Here is a 19,169-nt window from a genome sequence, read left to right as displayed (position 1 = left end):
CGTTCTTCTTCTTCTTCTTCTTCTTCTCCAGGAGATGTTGCCTCGATGATCTCTCCGGCCGGAATGCCAGGGATGCACTGCGCGGCCACTTATATAGGGATAAGGGGCGGTGTCACGCTCGCTCGCCCCCCTTTCCTGGCCGGCCGGGTAGCGTGCTCGGACAAGGGTTTGTTGTGGACTTGGGGGGGACCCCCACGCCGATTTTTTTCGGCGTTGGGGTTCCCCTTTAAGTCCATACCAGGCGGCGGGGCCAGCGGCCTCCTTCGCGGGCCCCGCCTACCTGGATACCCGCTCGAAATGAGCAGACTTTTCTCCGGGCGGGAAAAGTCCGCTCATTTCAAAAGTACGGCGGACTGGCATACACACGGGCGGATTGTCCGCCGAAATGCGAGTACGACGGACAGTATTTCGAACATTCCGAAATACTTAGTCCACCGTACTGCACGCTGAAAAAGTCCACTGAAGCCCACACACGAGCGGACTGTCTGCTGAAATGTGTTTTGGCGGACTAAGTAGGCCATACAGTCCGCCCGTGTGTACGCGGCATAAGTGGCGATACCCTTTATTTACCCCATGACTTAGGCTGGCCATAGACAATTTGAATCTCAGTCAGCTCAGCCGGAACTAGATTCAAACCACGTATAGGCAGGCTAAATGTACCCAAGTTGCTCGATAGATCAACTTGGGTACAACCAGCCTGCAAGATTTTAAATGCGAATATCGCTAGTGGCTGGTATGGCTGCTAACAATAATCACTGTCTTCTCCTGGTGGGGGCGGCTTCTGTGGTTGCAGGAAAGAAATGTGATCCATCTATGGTCGACCTTACACTGAACAGTTAAAAATACTAAGGCACACCAGGCACTCAAAATCTTTCTAAACCTCAAGTGGACAAGTATATTTGGTCAGATTTTGAATATGTGCAATTTCCAGAGTACACAATGCATGCCCATCATGTACACATTGTGAGACAGGCTATTTTGTAGTGAGAGTACAAATACTATTCTCCTATCAAAATATCTAAAAAAAACTCCTTTATTTTGCTGTTAAACAACAAAGGTGATAGTATGGTTTCTATGGACTACACAGAAGGAACCAATTCATGCAAACATAAAGTAGATGCCCAGACATGTTCCTCCTGACGTAGGCAAAACCCCCTAGAGCCCTCTTCTTACATACTGTACATTGTGTGTGCAGACCCTAGGGAGAAAGGGCAGCAGCATTGTATTTCTGGAAAAGAAAATACTGTTATATCTGTAGAAGGGCAGGGAGGGGCAAGGATAGGTGAAGTTCTATAGGTGAGAATTCGGGCAGGCCTGGCAATGCACTGCACCTAAAAAACACATGTGTGAACAGGATGTTAAACGCAACTTCTGAATGCATAAAGCTATGCATTTGACCAGCTTTGTCTGCAATGCAAATGCACCTAAAAAGGACCTGCTGCATCTAATATCACTCAACATAGGTCAAAAGCAGACCATCTACATCAGGGGTGCCCAACCTTTTGAAGAGCGAGGGCCACTTAAGCGACTTGGTAACTGGTCGCGGGCCACAATGTGCGGAGCGGGTGGATGGCATGTCCGTATCCACTCTGCATTTGGAGAGCGGACACGGACACAGCCCACAATACTTTTTAGCGGATCGTATTGGAGGTAGAACACAAGTCGGTTTATGTCTGCCACTACTTAGAGTTGAATGGAGGGTCCAATCGGTCGGACTGACCGTGTGAAAGGGGTCCAAGGCTGCTTTCACATTGATGCGCGGCGGTTTACACGAACCATGTGTACAATGCAGTGTACCTAAACACTGTAGAAAAGATATGCCCGTATATACACTGTGATTTTAGTAATAAACTGACATTTAATAACAGTATTCTTTCTATTCTATCCCAGAGCAGGCGGTCGCGGGCCACATCAGAGGGCTCCACGGGCCACATGTGGCCCCCGGGCCACTGGTTGGGCACCCCTGATCTACATGAACCCCAAAGGTGGGGCTGCCAGTGTACTGAAGATTGCTGCTGGAGCCATTAAATGTTAAACTCCACAGAAAATTGACTGACCACACAAGCCTATAAATAATTGGAACCACTTATCTTCTTGTTCAAAATGTTATCGATTTTAATCAAACAGGTATAAGTACAGAAAGTCATTGTTCAGATATACACAATAAAGATATTTTAAAACGTAGATCCATTCACTGAAGCATGCTATAAGAAATAATACAATGCAAAAGAAGGCTCGTCATCCTTGTTAACATTAGTATACAGAGAAAAAACAAACAAGTACAAAAAAAGTGGTTTTAGACCATGTTGGTAGTGCTATCACAAGGATCCTGAGTTGGGACCTAATCCCTCCCAGCGAGTGGAAGGCCAATGAGTACTGTGTATTGTGGAGATAGATAGAGGAAAGGAATGAGAGAAGAAGGAGGAAAGAAGAAAAGTAGGGGCAGAGGGGAAAGGAGGAGAAACTGGAAAGGGTAGGAAAGGAGATGGTTGGGGGGGTGACCCACGTCCACTTCAGAGACCCTGGCCTAGGCCATTCCAAAAGTTAGAGTTCAAGAAGGTGTCAGTTGAATTCCCCTGAAAGAAAGTGTGAGACCCAAGGGTTCAAAACTCTATGAAAGAACTACTTATTAGTGTCAATGTACCATATGAAGGGAGATATTTTTATGCGTTTGTCATATTTTTCTGTGGCCTTACCTGTTTGTTAATTATCCATTTACATTGACTCTACACTGTTATCTACAGCACTTAAAGTACTGCACAGCAAAACCTAGTAACTGCTGATGCACGAAGAGCCTTACACTACACAAAATGTGCTCAGCCGGGGAGATCGCTGTACTAGCGTCAGAACATTAGTACAGCTGTTCCGACCGGAGCTACCACATACCAGTGGCTGCTTCTAACGCAGCTGTTGGTGTGACCCAGTCCTTAAGGAAACCTGAACTGAAGTTAACAAGTATGGGTGCCCTTCTAAAATGCAGGTTGTTTGGCTAGTACATTGTTTCAATGGCTTTGAAGCTTTTGAAGTCACTGATCTGGCTCAAGCTTGCAGCAAAAAAGTCAAAGTGAAGTCAGGACACCTTATTACATGGGGGCCAGCATACGAGACTTTTTATTAATTTCAGCACAGATGTTTTCGTTATTGCTCTCCATTAAATACATCCCTTATTAATATGTTACTGCATTTATCTTTATCTATATATATGTGTATGTTTATACAGTATATATACATATATTAAACTACATAATTCATATATTTACCTCCAGATATGATAGGGATACAGAACATTCCATACTTTCTCTATTGTCCTCAATAGCTTTGAAGAGGTCATTAAGAGCTTGAATGTATATTCCCGATTCGCTGTCCATCCCCAGCATTGTATATGTTTTGCCTGTACCTGAGATAAGTGGAAGGTTAAAATTATACAGACTTTATACACTTAAACATATGCAACTATTTATTAGATAAATAAATAGATTATCTACTCTATGTGCATACCACTCAACTGTACCTCATTTAGAGGAACGGTCCCTCTTTTGGAACCAAGTCCCTCTGTCCTTCTTTCTTCCTTACATGTCCCACTTTTGACCTGATGTAAAGATCTCTATAAAAATATATTACTTAACTATCAAGTGTTTTATGCACTAAACCTTTTATCTAATCTCAAATTCTTTTTGCAATTTTTAAAAGCCAAAAAAGAGTAGTGATTTGAAAATTGGTTAAATCAATCATTTTTTGCACATTAATCCTCATGGTCAGTGTTACTGGATGCAAGGTAGGGGCTTGTCATTTGCCTACATACTTAATGTCATAATTTGTCCCTGATTCCAATCTTACAAAGTTGGGAGGTATGTATTATGTTTGTGTAGCACCCTCCAAGCAAAGGATGTTGAGTAAATTTAGTTTGGCTTCTTCTGTAATCAAGGGAGCAGTTATTGCTCGACCTGGACTGTTTGGGATTTCAAAGGAATTTGATTGCCTCCTTCTGCCTCTAGAAGAAGCTTTCACAGCTTAGGGTGGGAGATTCAGAACAACCAGCCTGTATATTTATCAGGTTTCAGCCAATCCCTGGAGAGGAGTGTCCAGAAAAGGGCTGGAATGGTGACAAATAATCTTGAGACACTGGAAAACAGGGTTCTTTCTCTTTAGGAGGGTTCTAGAGCCAGAGGGGCTGCTTCCCTCAGGCTGCCCATGGACTGTACAGTTGCTTTTGAGGTCTCAGCGGTGCCAGGGCTAAGGGCCTGGATTGACTTTGCTTGGAACTGATTGCAAGACCACACCATAGGGAAACTGGTCTGGAGAAGTGCTGTCTCACTCACTGGACCATGTCTGGAGGAAGCTTGAAGGTGGCAGCTGTCCTGGGGACTTGTGAGTAAAGACCCTAAACTGATCTTGGTGACTGTGTAGTGTTCTGGATGTTGTACTGGGTCCTGGCAGATGCCAAAACAGACATGGCTCGCGGTCTTCAGCTGTGAGACCTTAGACTGTTCAGCACGCACTATTACTCTAAGCCCTTGTACACACGGTCGGACATTTCGACAACCAAATCCGTCGGATCTTGTCCGTCGGATCTTGTCCGTCGGATCTTGTCCGAAACTGTTGCATACACACGGTCGGACAAAGTTGTCGAAAAATCCAATCTTTCAGAACGTGATGAGGACTACTTTCAGGCTAGTAGCCAATAGCTTTGATGTAGGAATTTGATCTGAGCATGCGTGGCACTTTGTCCGAATCGGAATTCTCTACACATGATCGGAGTATGTCCTATCGGACCAGTTTGTCGGAAAATATTTCCAGCAAGTTGGAAAATTTGGTCCGACGGATATTCCGACGGAAACAGTCCGATGCATACCACACACAGTCGGATTATCCGACAACATGGTCCGATAGGACACATTCCGATGGATTCTCCAACCGTGTGTACAAGGGCTTAGGGAATATTGTCCTCTAATTAATAGGTGCTGAGCAATTTGGATTATCCCATAACCAAGTCCCCCTCTCCTGTTGTGTTATAGGCTTGGGTGTTTTGATCTTATATGCCACATATTTCTTTGCAGTTTGAAGTTTAGCCCCACCCCTGCTGTATTTTGGTTCTACCTTCTTGACCAATGGTCATGCCTAATGCAATTGCAGGAAAAAATAAGGCACCTGAGAGCCAAAGTAAGTTTTTCAATATTAAGGACGTTGGATCTGCTACCCACTTACATTAGTAGCGTAGTTAAATGCATTTGAAACTGTTCCAAAAATGCTTATTGAGATCTCTGCTAAGTCCGTGAAACTAGCACAGAATAAAGAAAACACAGATAAGCACAGTGCTACTGGCCATAATAAAACAGATCCCATAACCAATTTTATGTGCAATTACAGATTTACAGTATCTCACAAAAGTGAGTACACCCCTCACATTTTTGTAAATATTGTATTATATCTTTTCATGTGACAGCACTGAAGAAATGACACTTTGCTACAATGTAAAGTAGTGAGTGTACAGCTTGTATAACAGTGTAAATTTACTGTGCTCTCAAAATAACTCAACACACAGCCATAAATGTCTAAACCGCTGGCAACAAAACTGAGTACACCCCTGAGTCACATGAAAAGATATAATAAAATAGTTGTATAAATGTGAGGGGTGTACTCACTTTTGTGAGATACTGTATATATGTGGATGTATTGAGATCTGTATTATTAGTATTATATAGGTTACCTTATCCTCTGGGGGAGCCACATGAAGTCCACAATATTCTCTTTTTTTGTATTGTGTAAAAACTTTTTAATGAAAACTCCAAGCTCCACTGCAGCTCAATTTTTCTGTCGCAGGCCAAGGGTCTAAGCTCAATTAAGCTGTTATAGATTGCTGTAGCTTTAACAGAGTTAACGACCTTCTCTTCTCCATCACATGTTCAGGGCTAGTAGGGACGGTATGTCCATAAGGGCACACGGGCGCTGCCCTCTCTCTCCAGCCACCCCTCTTTCACCAATAGATAGATTCATGCATTCTGCATTGCATGAATCTATCTATGGCCGCCATTGCCACCCCCTATTCAGTCACCCGACCCCTTTCCGGGCACCAGGTACCTGAATTACAGTGGCGGGGTATTTTTTTTTTTAAGCACCTGATTAGAGCCATAGGCTTTAATAGGCGTCAAAAAGGGTAAACAGCGGTTCACTCAGCTGTGTTAGAAAAGCCAATTAATATTTGATTTCTTAACAATAAACCGCGTCTCTGCCAAAAATAACTAAGACATCCCCTGAAAATAAACCCTAGTGGGGGGGTCAGCAACCTGTAGATCGCAGACAGGTGGCTAGTAGATCGCGGTCTGGGCTTGCTGACCCACCATTCCAAAGCATCAGAGTGCAATGCAGAGGGACTACTTGCAAAGTTGGAGCTGTAGTAGGGAGCAAGAGCCCCATAAGCCGATGTCTCCTCTATAGTGCCGGCTCCTGTCCCATGCAGAGTGATACCAACTGCACTACACCTCTTATCCCAGCTAGCAGACTCCAGAGTGGTACCAGCAGCAGAAAAGAAGAAATTTTCCGTGAAGCAATACACTGGGTGTAATAGTATAGGCCTGCTTTCACACTGATGTGCTGTGGTTTATCCACACCGTGGGTGAAGTGAAGTGTACCTTCAGCTTTAACTGCAGGCTTGCTGTGCTTAGCCATAGGCTTCTATTTTATCTTGCGGATTTGGTGCCCTTTCTGAAAGCACACAAAAACTCCAATCAAAACTGTGACTCAACTGCAGGGTTTTACCACCCCCCTACTTTACGTGTGAGTGAGCTCTGAAGGTCCTGCTGCTGAATGCAACTAAGGGCTCATTCACAAGTGAAGCAGGCACTGCTGCTCCTCTGTAAAGCAATCCAAGTGCATTTGACAGGTGGTGGGGAGGCGATATGTTGCATCCTCACCACCTAATTTAAACACATAATTGCTGTGCAATGCATTCGATTGCGACAGGGTAGTAGGACAATTATAGGTTTAAAGCAGGTGTGAGGAGGAGACACCGTGCCCGGTGATCTTTGATTTCTCCCATGTTGTTCAGGTAAATCTTCACCTCTTTAAGGTTGCCTATCCCTGCCCTGGTGTGTTTTTTGTAGCTAAAATTAATATAAGCCCCGGTCTTATTTTCGGGGTAATACAGTATGTAGATATTATCATGCATGTTGAGGCGCTCTCTATTGGAGGCCTGAGATGTAGTGCATTTACCTGTGTTCATATACTATAATGTTAAGAACACAATTTTCTTGCTTTATGGTTTACATTCAGATGCATTACTACCTGTTGGGCCATACGCAAACACTGTAGCATTATATCCTCTAACAATGCCATCAACCAGGTTTTTGGTAGTTGATTCATAGACGTGTTCCTGAAATAAAAAAAAATCTTGAGTGGAGAAATTTGAAATAAATGCATTTTCAACATAAAGGATCAAAATTGCTGACATCATGTACACTTTGTTCATGCTGCACAGAAACCTTAAGCAATGTTATTAGCCCTGCTCATTGCACCTCTGTGAACTTCAGCACATTCCCCCATATAATTGAGATAAGGAGATGGGGAGGAGTTCTGTAGTCCTAACACACTTCCTGTCCTAGGGCAGCATCGCTACCCTATAGATACAATAGGGTGAGTGAGAGTTGTCACCCTGGGAAAGAAAGTGTGTTACTGGCGGGATCGCTAGGTGAAAATAAAGGCAACCAGTTGACAAATCCTAAAAACATTGCAGGTTAGTATATGTTTATGTAGCTCCCCTCTAACACCCCAAAGGCAGGAAGACATCTCCACAGGCAGGGGCAGGATAGCATTTCACCCCCAGGGCTAAGTCCATGGCTAAAATGAGGGATCGAGAAAGAATATTGGGCACCAGTCACCTTTGTCTTTTCAAAGTTTTATTGGAAAAAGGTTAAGGAGGTGAGGGTTAGAGGTCCCAGATATCGTGGCAGATGACCTACAGTTTCTCCAGATCATTGTGTTAGAACCTTTAAGCCAACCCAGCAACACTATAAGCACATTCCCACATTTCAGTGTGTCCTCCGTGTGAATCACCAGGCCCTTCTGAGAGACTGTTTGCATGTCAGCACTATATACACCAATTTTTCTATTTATATCTCCTTTCTGAGAGACCAGCCTTTTTCCTGGCTCTCTCCAGTGACCAGGAATGTAAGTTCCCGCTACACGAAGAATGTATGCGGCCTAAGGGCTGGTTTACATCATTGGCCTCTAATGTCTATAACTATCTTTATAGTGCCATCTGCAGGTCAGAACAATAAACATCATATAACATTTTTGTAAAAAGGATAAAGGTCACCAATTTTATCACTCATTTGTGTATTGTACCTTATGAAGGTCCCTCCCGCCTGCTGTATTGTCAAATGACTCTCTCATTCTGGGACGATGTCATATAATGCTGTCCCACCTTTGCCGCACTTGCGTGTCTGTGGGGGCGTGCAGTGATTCGTGGTGCGCTCTGTCCCTGGGACATGGTGCATCACCGATCACGGTAAAGAGCCAAACACAAGGCTCTTTACTCATGTGATCAGCTGTGTCCAATCACAGCTGATCACATGTAAACAAAGAAATTCCAGTTATTGGCATTCATTCCCTCACACTGACAGTGTGTGAGGAGAGGAGAGACGATCAGCGGCATTTCCTCACATGGGAGATCTGCACAGATAATCAGGGTACAGTGGGCATTAATAAAGTACCTGCTTATCAGTGCCACCCATCAATTCCCATAGGTGTCACCTATCAGTGCTGCATATTATAGCCGCCTCATCAGTGCAGTCTTTTAGTGCTCATCAGTGTAGCCTATCCATGCCCATCAGTGCATCCCATCCTATCAGCGCATATCAGTTAAGGAGAAAAATTACTTATTTACAAAATGTTATAACAGAAACTAAGAAAAAAAATTTTTTTTTTTTAATTCGGTCTTTTTTTAATATTTTTAGCAAAAAATAAAAACCTAATGGTGATTAAATACCCCCAAAAGAAATCTCTACCTGTCTCAAAAAAATGATAAAACTTTAGTTTTGGTACAGAATTGCATGACCGCGCAAGTAGGAAAAGGATCTAAGCCATAAGACTTGTCTGTGTGATCTACAGACAAGCAAATTTCAACTCTCTTTTTTAGGGATGCACCGCTATATCAGCAGCCCAAAATTATGGGCCAAAAATAAGATTATTGGCGTTTTGCTGATAGAAAGAAAACATGCCAATAATCCACTGAAAAATGTGTTTCAATTTTGACTTGATTTTCATAGGTCATGTGACTCAAAAACTGCATCAAAAACACAACACGGGTGCGTTTTTTCAATGCATTTTTGCAGCGTTTTCAATGCATGTTAATGGGAAGGTGCGTTACAAGCAATGGAAACACAAGGGACCAGTCCGAAGAAATACATAAAATTTAAAGGTACAGTATGCATTCTTCTTAAGCTTTTTTTGAGCTTTTTTTTTTTTTACGGAAAATCGATTTAAAAACTATTTTTTTTAACATGAGTTCTTTTTATTGAAAAAAAGTGTGGTGCATACAAAAAATAAAGGGTATCAAAATCGAAACATATGTTCGTCTCAGTTTAACTTCTTATGCATAATTACAATATGCTCTTCACAGAAATAGGTACATCAGTGCATAGTATTCGAATTAGTATCAGAGTCATACAACCACCTCCATGGGCCCACCCACCCCTCACCCACCCACCCCTCACCCACCCCATCCCGCCAACTCCCGGCACTTCTCCATATACTTAACCAGAGTATAGAACAATACCTATCTGAAATCAGACTATTGCGTGCATGTTGCAGAGTTCTTAAGCCATCTGTTGCAAACCTTCTGATATTTGGAGGGGCATCCCCTATGGGTGTATATAAGTTTCTTATATGGCAGTACATTATTAATTTCTCCGACCCATTGTGAGACGGTTGGGGGATCAGGTCTCATCCAGACTCTGGCAATAACTTTCCGTGCAGAAAATAGCGTTTCATGTAAGAATATTTTAGTATATTTATTAGAGTCAGGATCTGGGAAGATTCCCAGAAGACACGGTTTCGGCTGAAGTGTTATGGGGGAGCCCATTGTGTCATGTAGGAATCTCACCACCTGCGACCAGAACATTTGAATTTTAGGGCATTCCCAGAGGAGATGAAAGAAAGTACCAGGTACTTGTGTACACATACGGCAGGTGCTAGAATAGGTGTGATTATATTTTGAAATTGTAAGCGGTGTGAGGTATGCTCTATGCGTTATAAAAACTTGGGTTAGTCGGTCAGAGAGTTTGGGCGATGCTAGTTTACAGGTGTCCAATGCATCACTCCATTCATCATCTGTAATAGGCCCCATCTCCCTCTCCCATCTATTCTTTAGTGCAAAGGCAGCCACGGTCATGGAAGGAAGCGACAACATAACATAAAACTGTGAGATGAGTTTTTTTGGATCTGGGTTCTTAATCGCTGCCATCAGAAGATTTTGGGCAAAGGATAGATCGTCTAGGGGAAATTGAGCACGATACGCATGACGAAGCTGTATGTATCTATAATAAAAGTTATTTGGGAGCCCATACTCAGACTGCAAGTCATGAAAAGATTTTTATTTACCACCAGAGGTTATGTGAGACAAGTAAAAAAATGCCCCTGCCGCTCCACAATCCACTACCCATGATCCGTCTAAACTCTGGGAGTGTCCCATTACTCCATATGGGGGTATATTCATGCAGGGGTGGCAGGTGCAGTCTCGCAGAAACTATGTTCCATACCTTCCTGTACTGGTATAAAAGGGATGTAGTGGCCGCCCTCCTGCCCTCCCTCTCCATCCTTCCAACAATCGCCACCATCGGGTCTAATGTTAGTCTAGTCCATGTCGGGCACAGGAAATGTAGAAACCTGTCTGTTTTGTCTATGTGGAAAATTTGCGATAGCTGAGCTGCTAGATAATACAAATTAAAGTCAGGCAGTGCCAGTCCCGCCAGGTCAGTGGGTTGTTTAAGTTTCTGCCATGGAAGTTTGTGCCTAGCTTTGCCCCATACAAAGGGTTTTAGGAGGGTTTCTATCACCTTAAAGTGTTTGAGGACCAGATAAACAGAAGAGTGCCAGAGCATGTACAAGCTTTTCGGAAAAAGGACCATTTTGATCAAATTTGTGCGACCCATTACCCCCAGTGGGAGATGCGCCCATAGCTGCGTCTTTTACTTGATCATGTCAATTAAAGGAGTTATGTTAAGTGGGATATAGTCTGACGGGGTTCTAGTCGTCCTGATACCAAGATATTTAATAATATCTACCCTCTGTAAAGGAAGCAGGACTCTGTCTCTGGAAGGTGGATAACTATCCAGGGGAAGAATTTGGGACTTGTCCCAGTTGATTTTTAGACCAGAAAATGTGCCAAATTCTTCTATCAGAGCTAGAGCTAGGGGGAGTGATTGGTCTGAGTCATTTAGATAAAGTAGAGTATCGTCTGCATATGTGCTGATCTTCTCCGTGATCCCATCCCTGCGCAGACCCACTATTCCCGTATGTGCTCGAATCACCATGGCTAGTGGCTCCACTGCCAGAGCGTATAGCAGAGGCGATAAGGGGCACCCCTGTCTAGTACCTCTAGAAAGAGGGAATTGCTCCGAGGGCCAGCCATTCGCCAGTACCCTGGCAACTGGATTCTGATAGAGTAATTGGATCCACCTAATAAATTTGGGCCCCAGGCCAAACTTGGCCAAGCAGGTCCATAAGTACTGCCACTCAACGGAATCAAACGCTTTGGCAGTGTCCAAGGCGACTATTATCCTAGTACCAGCATCATCATGGGGGGTCTGGAGGTTAATAAATAGTCTACGGAGGTTAAACTACGTGTTTCTGCTCGGCATAAATCCTTCTTGATCCCCATGGATCAACAAAAGGATCACCTTATTGAGGCGGATGGCAAGAACCTTAGCAAGTATCTTGACATCCACCTGCAACAAAGAGATGGGGCGGTTCCTTCCCAGGTTTGGGGATAAGCACTATCATGGTCGCCGGAAGTTCGGAAGTTTCAAAAATAGAGTTATATAGCATCAGCAGCCTAGGGGCCAACAGCTCTAGGTAAGTAGAGTAGAATTCTATCGGTAGGCCATCTGAGCCTGGAGCTTTGGATGACGGAAACGCAGCAACAGCAGACACAATTTCATCCCTTGTCAGAGGTGCTTCTAGTTCTAGGGTCTGCTCCTCAGTCAGGTGGGGAAAATGTAGCCTCATCAAAAAGGATTCCATCTGGGAGAGGTCATCCAAGACAGTGGTGGTGTAAAGAGAGGTAAAAAAGTAATGAAACAACCTCGTGACCTGTAAGGGATCAGTCTCAAGCACACCCTGTGGCGAGCGGAGGGAGATCACTACTGGGGGTCTCTCCTCGCTATGAACTAGGTAAGCCAACAGCTTCCCCACTCGTTCACCATGCTCAAACGACCTCTGCCTGAGAAAGAACAACTTCTGTTTAGATGTTTCATAAATCAATTGATCCAGTGCTCTGGAGCATATTCTAAGGTTACCTGCTTTTTCTGTCATAGGGTCATTTATAAAGTCCCTCTCCACAGCCTGTAGAGCGCGTGTAGCCTCTGCTATGTTTGCTGTGGAAGAGCTTTTCAACTTGTTAATTTGAGTCAGTAAAGTCATGCAGTTTAAATGCTTCCCAGACTATGTGTGGTCGTGCTGATATCTCATTGGTCTCAAAAAATGCCCTCCAACCCGATTCCAGGTCATTATCCTCCGGCAGGAGAGTCAACCAAAAGGGATTCAGGCGCCACGCTGTCAGGGGGTGTGCTTGTTGCAAGGAGAGTGTTGCCCAATATGGACAATGATCAGACAGTGATCTGGGCAAGAGGCCCACATCCGTAAGCCTAGGTAGGAGTGATTTGGAGAAAAGTATGAGGTCTATCCGGGACATAGACTGGTGGGTGGCGGAGAAGCAGGTAAATGCCTGCTGTGTTGGGTGCCTGGTTCTCCACGAATCCGCCAAGTGGAAATCGTGGAGAAGCCAGGCAAAACTCATCAGTAGGGGGCACGGCACAACCTGTGTGGGGTCTGTCATCCTAGAGACCTGTCCAACACATTGTTAAAGTCCCCCATCCACACCACTGGGGCAGCGGGGTGGAGAGCCATACAGTTAAAGCCCTCTGTCAGTACACCAAACTGGAAGGGTCGGGGTATATAAAATGCCAATATAAGGAACACGTCCCCATGCAGCTTTGCTTTTATAAATACAAATCTACCCAGAGGGTCTATGACCGAATCCTGGAGCTCAAAGTGGGTGTGTTTAGCAATCAGTAGGGAGACACCTCTGGAGTGCGTAGCGTGGACAGAGTGATATGCCCAACCTATCCAAGGGCTCCGAAGCGCTCTAAGCATAGGAACTTCAGCATGTGTTTCCACTAAGGCCACCACATCTGCCTTCATTTTTTTAAGCTGTCCGAATAGACCGCTGACCTCTTAATGGGATCCCTGCTTCAAAAACTATTAATAAAAAGGTTGAATATAATACAATTATATATAAAAACTGTCAATTTCAGTTTCTGGCCAAGTGCATCCAGAATTTTCAGTTTCAATCCAGAATTTTCATTTTGGTGCACCACTACTTTTTGTTTATTTATTTATTTTTTATGAAAGATAATCCAATTGGTAGATCAGACAGAATGCTACTATTGGTAGATAAGTTTAAATTTACACTGTGTTCATGCTAAGTTACAATTGATTTTTGCTGAATACTTTGCCTACTAAAGTAAAATAACTTCACGATTCTGTATGCATTCAAATATCATTTAAAATGTAAAGCTATATATAGAGCTATTTCAGGCATTTTAAATAATTATCTGCAATATCTGAGCCAAGAAAAACATCAAGAATTTCCATTTCCAATCATTTTTTGGCATACATTTAGGGATGTAAACAGAATATAGCAAAACTGATGATTGTCTCTTGTTTATAATTCAGTAATCACTACATGCAAAAAAAATATCAAATATATTTTTAAACTGTTCCAAAATGCTGCAATTTAGTGCCTATGTTTAAAGTGTTTGTTAACCCCAAAAAAATAAAATAAAGATCCTGTTCCTTTAAGCATTATATACAGCACAGTGCTTGTGCTATGTCATTTGGCCCCCTGTATCACTGTAATACCTGGCTGATCCTGACAGTTTCTACCCTCCCCTCTCTGCGCTGACTCTAATATATCAGGGCTGCTGAGCTCTGACACTGGAGACAGCATACGCAGGGCCATCCTAATAGCATCGTGGGCCCCTGGGCAAAGTAATGCACTGGGCCCCCCCTCTGCACTACCGCTCATCAAATACAATCCATTTAAATAAAATGGTCTGCGCTGCAAGTTCCCCACAACCGGGGTGATGCAGCATTTAGAGCAGGGGTAGGCAACCATTGAGAGGTGGAGATCTACTTGAAATTATGACTAATGTCATTGTAAAAATACAAACTTAGCCTACTTAAAAGTTGACTTCAGTGCAGTGGCGTAGCGTGGGGGGAGTAGAGAGGGCCGTGGCCCCGGGCAAAAAATATAGGGGGGCAAAATTCTGGCTGCCTCCTTCTAAATTTACTTTCTTGTGCCCCCACGCTCTGGCTGGCATGTTCAATCTCCGGCGCCCTGTGATTGGCCATATGGGGTCATGTGCGGCGGCAGGGTTGGCCTGTCCACGATCGTTAGGGGGCGCAAATGACTTGCCTTGCCCCAGGCGTTGACAACCCATGCTACGCCACTGCTTCAGTGAGCAACTAGTTTTAGGCCTAATTGCAGGGCAGTATATAGAGGTCAGTAAAAAGTAGGATGCTGTACAGAGGTCATAAATAGGTAAGCCAGTGTATAGAGGTCAGTATTGGGTAGGGTGGTGTGTAGAGGTCAGTAATAGGTAGGGCAGTGTGTAGAGGTCAGTAATAGGTAGGGCGGTGTGTAGAGGTCAGTAATAGGTAGGGCGGTGTGTAGAGGTCAGTAATAGGTAGGGCGGTGTATAGAGGTCAGTAATAGGTAGGGCGGTGTATAGAGGTCAGTTATAGGTAGGGCAGTGTATAGAGGTCAGGGATAGGTAGGATGGTGTATAGCGGTCAGTAATAGGTAGGGCATTCTGTAGAGGTCAGTAATAGGTAGGGCAGTGTGTAAAGGTCAGTAAAAGGTGGGGCAGTATGTAAAGGTCAGTAAAAAGTGGGGCAGTATAAAGAGACCAGTAGTAGGTAGTAGGTTTGTAGGAAAGATTATAGGGGTCAAGAGAGCAGTGGATGGTGTCAGTAGGGCAGTGGATGGTGTCAGTTAGTAGGACAGAGTATGGTTGCAGTTAGTAGGACTGTGGATGGTGTAAGTAAGTAGGTCAGTGGATGGTGAAACTTAGTAGGGCTGTGGATGGTGTCAGTAAATAGGGCTGTGGATGGTGTCAGTAAGTAGGGCTGTGGATGGTGTCAATAAGTAGGGCTGTGGATGGTGTCAGTAAGTAGGGCTGTGGATGGTGTCGGTAAGTAGGGCTGTGGATGGTGTCGGTAAGTAAGGCTGTGGATGGTGTCAGTAAATAGGGCTGTGGATGGTGTCAGTAAGTAGGGCTGTGGGTGGTGTCAGTAAGTAGGGCTGTGGATGGTGTCAGTAAGTAGGGCTGTGGGTGGTGTCAGTAAGTAGGGCTGTGGATGGTGTCAGTAAGTAGGGCTGTGGATGGTGTCAGTAAGTAGGGCTGTGGGTGGTGTCAGTAAGTAGAGCAGTGACATGTGTGTTACAAGGGCTCACAGGAAAGCATAATTTTTCCTCACGTGTAGAGAAGGGAACTGCTAAAGACTGATGACTCTTCTTTCTCCTGGCGCTCTGTGCTTGTACTACTGAGGGGGGTCTGCGCTGAGGGGGGTCCTGCACTGAGGGGGGTGTTTACACTGTGGGGGGGTCCTGCACTGAGGGGGGTCCTGCACTGAGGGGGGTGTCTGCACTGAGGGGGGTCTGTAATGTTGGGGGGGTCTGCACTGGGTGGGTGTCTGTACTGCTGGGGGGTCCTGCACTGAGGGGGGTGTCTGCATTGGGGGTCTGTAATGCTGGGGGGGTCTGCACTGGGGGGTGTCTGTATTGAGGGGTGTCTGTACTGCTGGGGGGTCTGCACTGAGGTAGGGGGTGTCTGTACTGATGGGGGTATGCATGTGTGTCCTTCAGGGGATGCATACTGTATACTGCATACTTTGTTGTTCAAAATGAATATAAACTGTTGCCTGGGTACTGTGCTACATGAGTGTGGTAATCTGTTGTTCAATGGCATTAGTTCATTTTTGGGGGGGGGGGGGGCATACAACATTTTGCTATGGGGCCCTGTGATTTCTAGCTACGCCCCTGCATGCATGAACTGCTTTTCAGAAGCATAACTGACAGTCTTTTTAATTTAGAGAATCAGAAGGAGGGGCATATGCCATTGTCAAGGTGGTAGTGGGCGGTTGACTCAAATTTGTGTGTGTGTGTGCTCCAATTTGCCACCCACTGCACACCCTCCATACTTCCAGCACAGCACTGCGTCTGTGTGTCCACAGGACTTTGGGCGGGGCTGCCAGTGCAGGCACAGCAGGGATTGGATAGCTCACATGCAGCACCCTAAAAATATTCATTCCAAATCCTTTCTCTCGCTATTCCACTCACATGGTTTGCGTGAGTGAGATATTCCCACAATCAGCAGCAAATTGCACAGACTCCCGGCTTGGGACGAGTGGAGCTGCCTAGACAGGCATTCGGCAATAAAGGTGACACCTTGGAGATGGAAAGCAGAAAGTGCTGCCACTACCCGCACAGTCAGCCCTGCTAAAGACTAAAGTAGTGGCGTCACTAGGGTTGGCATCACCTGGTGTGGTAAAAAACACAGGGGTACAGCATGGCTCCCTCTCTGGTGGTGTGGGCACAGCGTGGCTCCCTCTCTGGTAGTGCTGATACAGTGTGGCTTCCTCTCTGGTTGTGCAGGTACAGTTTGGCTCCTGCTGTGGTGGCGTGGGTACAGGGGTACAGAATGACTCCCTCTCTGGTGGTGCGGGTACAGCGTGGCTCCCTCTCTGGTGGTGCGGGTACAGGGGTAAAGCGTGGTGCCCGCTGTGGTGGTGCGGGTATAGTGGTACAGAGTGGCTCCCGCTGTGGTGGTGTGGGTATAGGGGTACAGTGTGGCTCCCACTGTGGTGGTGCGGGTACAGCGTGGTTCCCGCTGTGGTGGTGCGGGTACAGTGTGGCTCCCCCCGTGGTGGTGCGAGTACAGCGTGGCTCCCTCCAGCACAGTTCTCTCTTGTTCTCTTCTTTTGTAGCACTCAATTCCTCTGCTTTTTTCCAGGTTCCAGGTTTTACCCCAGCAGAGTGCATTCATGCTGGGAGCTGTAGCCTGCTGTCTGTGGACACACCTTGGGGGGGGGGGCAATCTTTTGCAACTACATTCCCCATGGTGCTTACCCAGTGTCTTCTGATTGGCCCTCTGCTGTGGCCAATTAAGAGAGAGGGCAGGAAGGTGGGCGGTGTCGCAGCGAACCTAACACGGGGGAATAAGATACACTCGCAGCCCGCTTCTACCCTTTCACATCGCTGCTGCCAAGTTCTCTGGCAAACAGAGCAGGGGAAAATCAACGCACTTTACCGATGGGGGGTGCTCGACGGCACCCACTACAGCTTCTTCCTGGTGTCACCCCCCGCCAGCCGCCGCACCCCCATATGGATGCTACGGTACTAAAGTAACTTGCTAGTAGTGCATCCCCCTAGATCAGAGCTAGCCCTGATGGGGCCCCATGAGCACTTGGGGCCACCGGGCAGTGCCCTGCGGGGCCCATTTGATAAGGCAGCCCTGAGCATACGTGTCTCCGTCATCTGCAGCCCTGCTCTGTGTCTCCTGTGTCCTCTCCTCCATCCTCTCATCTCCCCCATCCCCCCTCTGACTGTCAGCTCCATGTCCGCGCCGCCCCCTCCCGTCCTGCTGCTCCAGTTAGGGTTAACTTTACATTATCCTCTTTGTTGATTAATCTAATGTCCCCCTGTGACTGTGCTAAAAATGCAGCTATATACATTGTTTACTGAGGGCAGATCGGCGATCACATGACATGCCGCCTCTCTCCTCTCGCATGACAGATGCAGCGGGCGGACCGCCTCTCTCCTCCTCCCCTCCTGAATGACATCAGTGGAGGATCCTCAGCCCCAACCACTGCATCTGTTGGGCTAAGAGAAGAGAGAGGTGGGTTGTCACATGATCGCTGATCTGCAATCAGTAAACAAATTATATAGCTGCATTTTTACTAAAGCACAGTCACAGGGGGACATTAGATAAATCAAAAAAAGAGGATAATGTAAAGTTAACCGTGTGGGTTAACAAACACTTTAATTTAGAGAAAACTGATATATGATTATTTGCAAACCAAGATTCACCTAGAATGTATCAGATTCATTCAATCTGCCTAATATGTAGTGGGTCACCTATCAGTTTGCTCACTATTATGCTGATATCACAGAAAAGGTGCATCTACACGAATCAGACGAAAATTTACCTGGGTAGCATCCTGATCAAACACAGCATCAAATACAAAGGTCCTGTCTCTAGAACGCTTTGCACGCAGGAAGTCCTCAGACCCTCCCGATGGATCCTTCAGCAGCAGTATCTGAAAGAAGAGATCACAGGGAGACTATTTATGGACCAGCAGTATCTGAAGGGGCTTTAGGGTCTACTACTAAAACTGGAAATGAATTGTATGTCTTGTATGATCTAATGGGCCATGTTCAAATCTCTGTTTCTTGTTAGAGTTGCAAATGTTTTCGTTTCAATCCATGGAAAGGTAATGTTTTGGTTTTAGGCCCGGTACACACCTATGCAGGTTGTAGTTTGCATATTCCAGGTGCATTTTGTGTTTTTCAACACACACTTTTGATCCACTGAAGTCTATGGAACCTAAAACCAGAAAAAAGTCCCTGGCCCTTTCCATAAAATGCACAGATGTGAACTACATTATTAGGAAATCATGTTAAATGGACTGTAGTGGGTTTCTGCAAAACTGAAAACGCACTAAAAAATGCATAGGTGTGAACCAGGCCTTAGGTGTAGTCTTGAGGGTTGAGGCAAAACATACAACTTCGATCTGCCTCCTATAATTCTTGACTTTTTTCCAATTCTCCTGGAAATATTGGGTGCTCTCACCAACGTTTGCATGTTCCAGCACCTCTCATCATATGAAAT

At 45.3% G+C, this 19,169-nt stretch overlaps 1 protein-coding gene across 3 annotated transcripts in view; it reads right to left on the bottom strand.

The window, feature by feature from the left end:
- LOC143924717 (kinesin-like protein KIF19) overlaps nucleotides 1-19,169 on the bottom strand; it is a 109,593-nt gene that overhangs the window by 78,552 nt on the left and 11,872 nt on the right. For 2 of the 3 annotated variants that reach the window (XM_077449143.1, XM_077449144.1), the window contains exons 3-5: nucleotides 18,487-18,597; nucleotides 7,282-7,369; nucleotides 3,261-3,397 (exon numbers count right to left, since the gene is read on the bottom strand). In XM_077449143.1, the coding sequence (XP_077305269.1) occupies nucleotides 3,261-3,397; nucleotides 7,282-7,369; nucleotides 18,487-18,597 (336 nt within the window). Of the gene's footprint in view, nucleotides 1-3,260; nucleotides 3,398-5,205; nucleotides 5,279-7,281; nucleotides 7,370-18,486; nucleotides 18,598-19,169 lie in introns of those variants that run through there. The other variant, XM_077449145.1, reaches the window with a different exon arrangement.

The sequence above is a fragment of the Lithobates pipiens genome, unplaced genomic scaffold, assembly GCF_037356315.1.
Source record: "Lithobates pipiens isolate NorthernLeopardFrog02 unplaced genomic scaffold, aLitPip1_a1.2 Scaffold_22, whole genome shotgun sequence".
NCBI classification, from domain to species: Eukaryota; Metazoa; Chordata; class Amphibia; order Anura; family Ranidae; genus Lithobates; species Lithobates pipiens.
The sequence above is the reverse complement of the archived record's forward strand: the minus strand, read 5'-3'. Positions and strand labels throughout refer to the sequence as shown.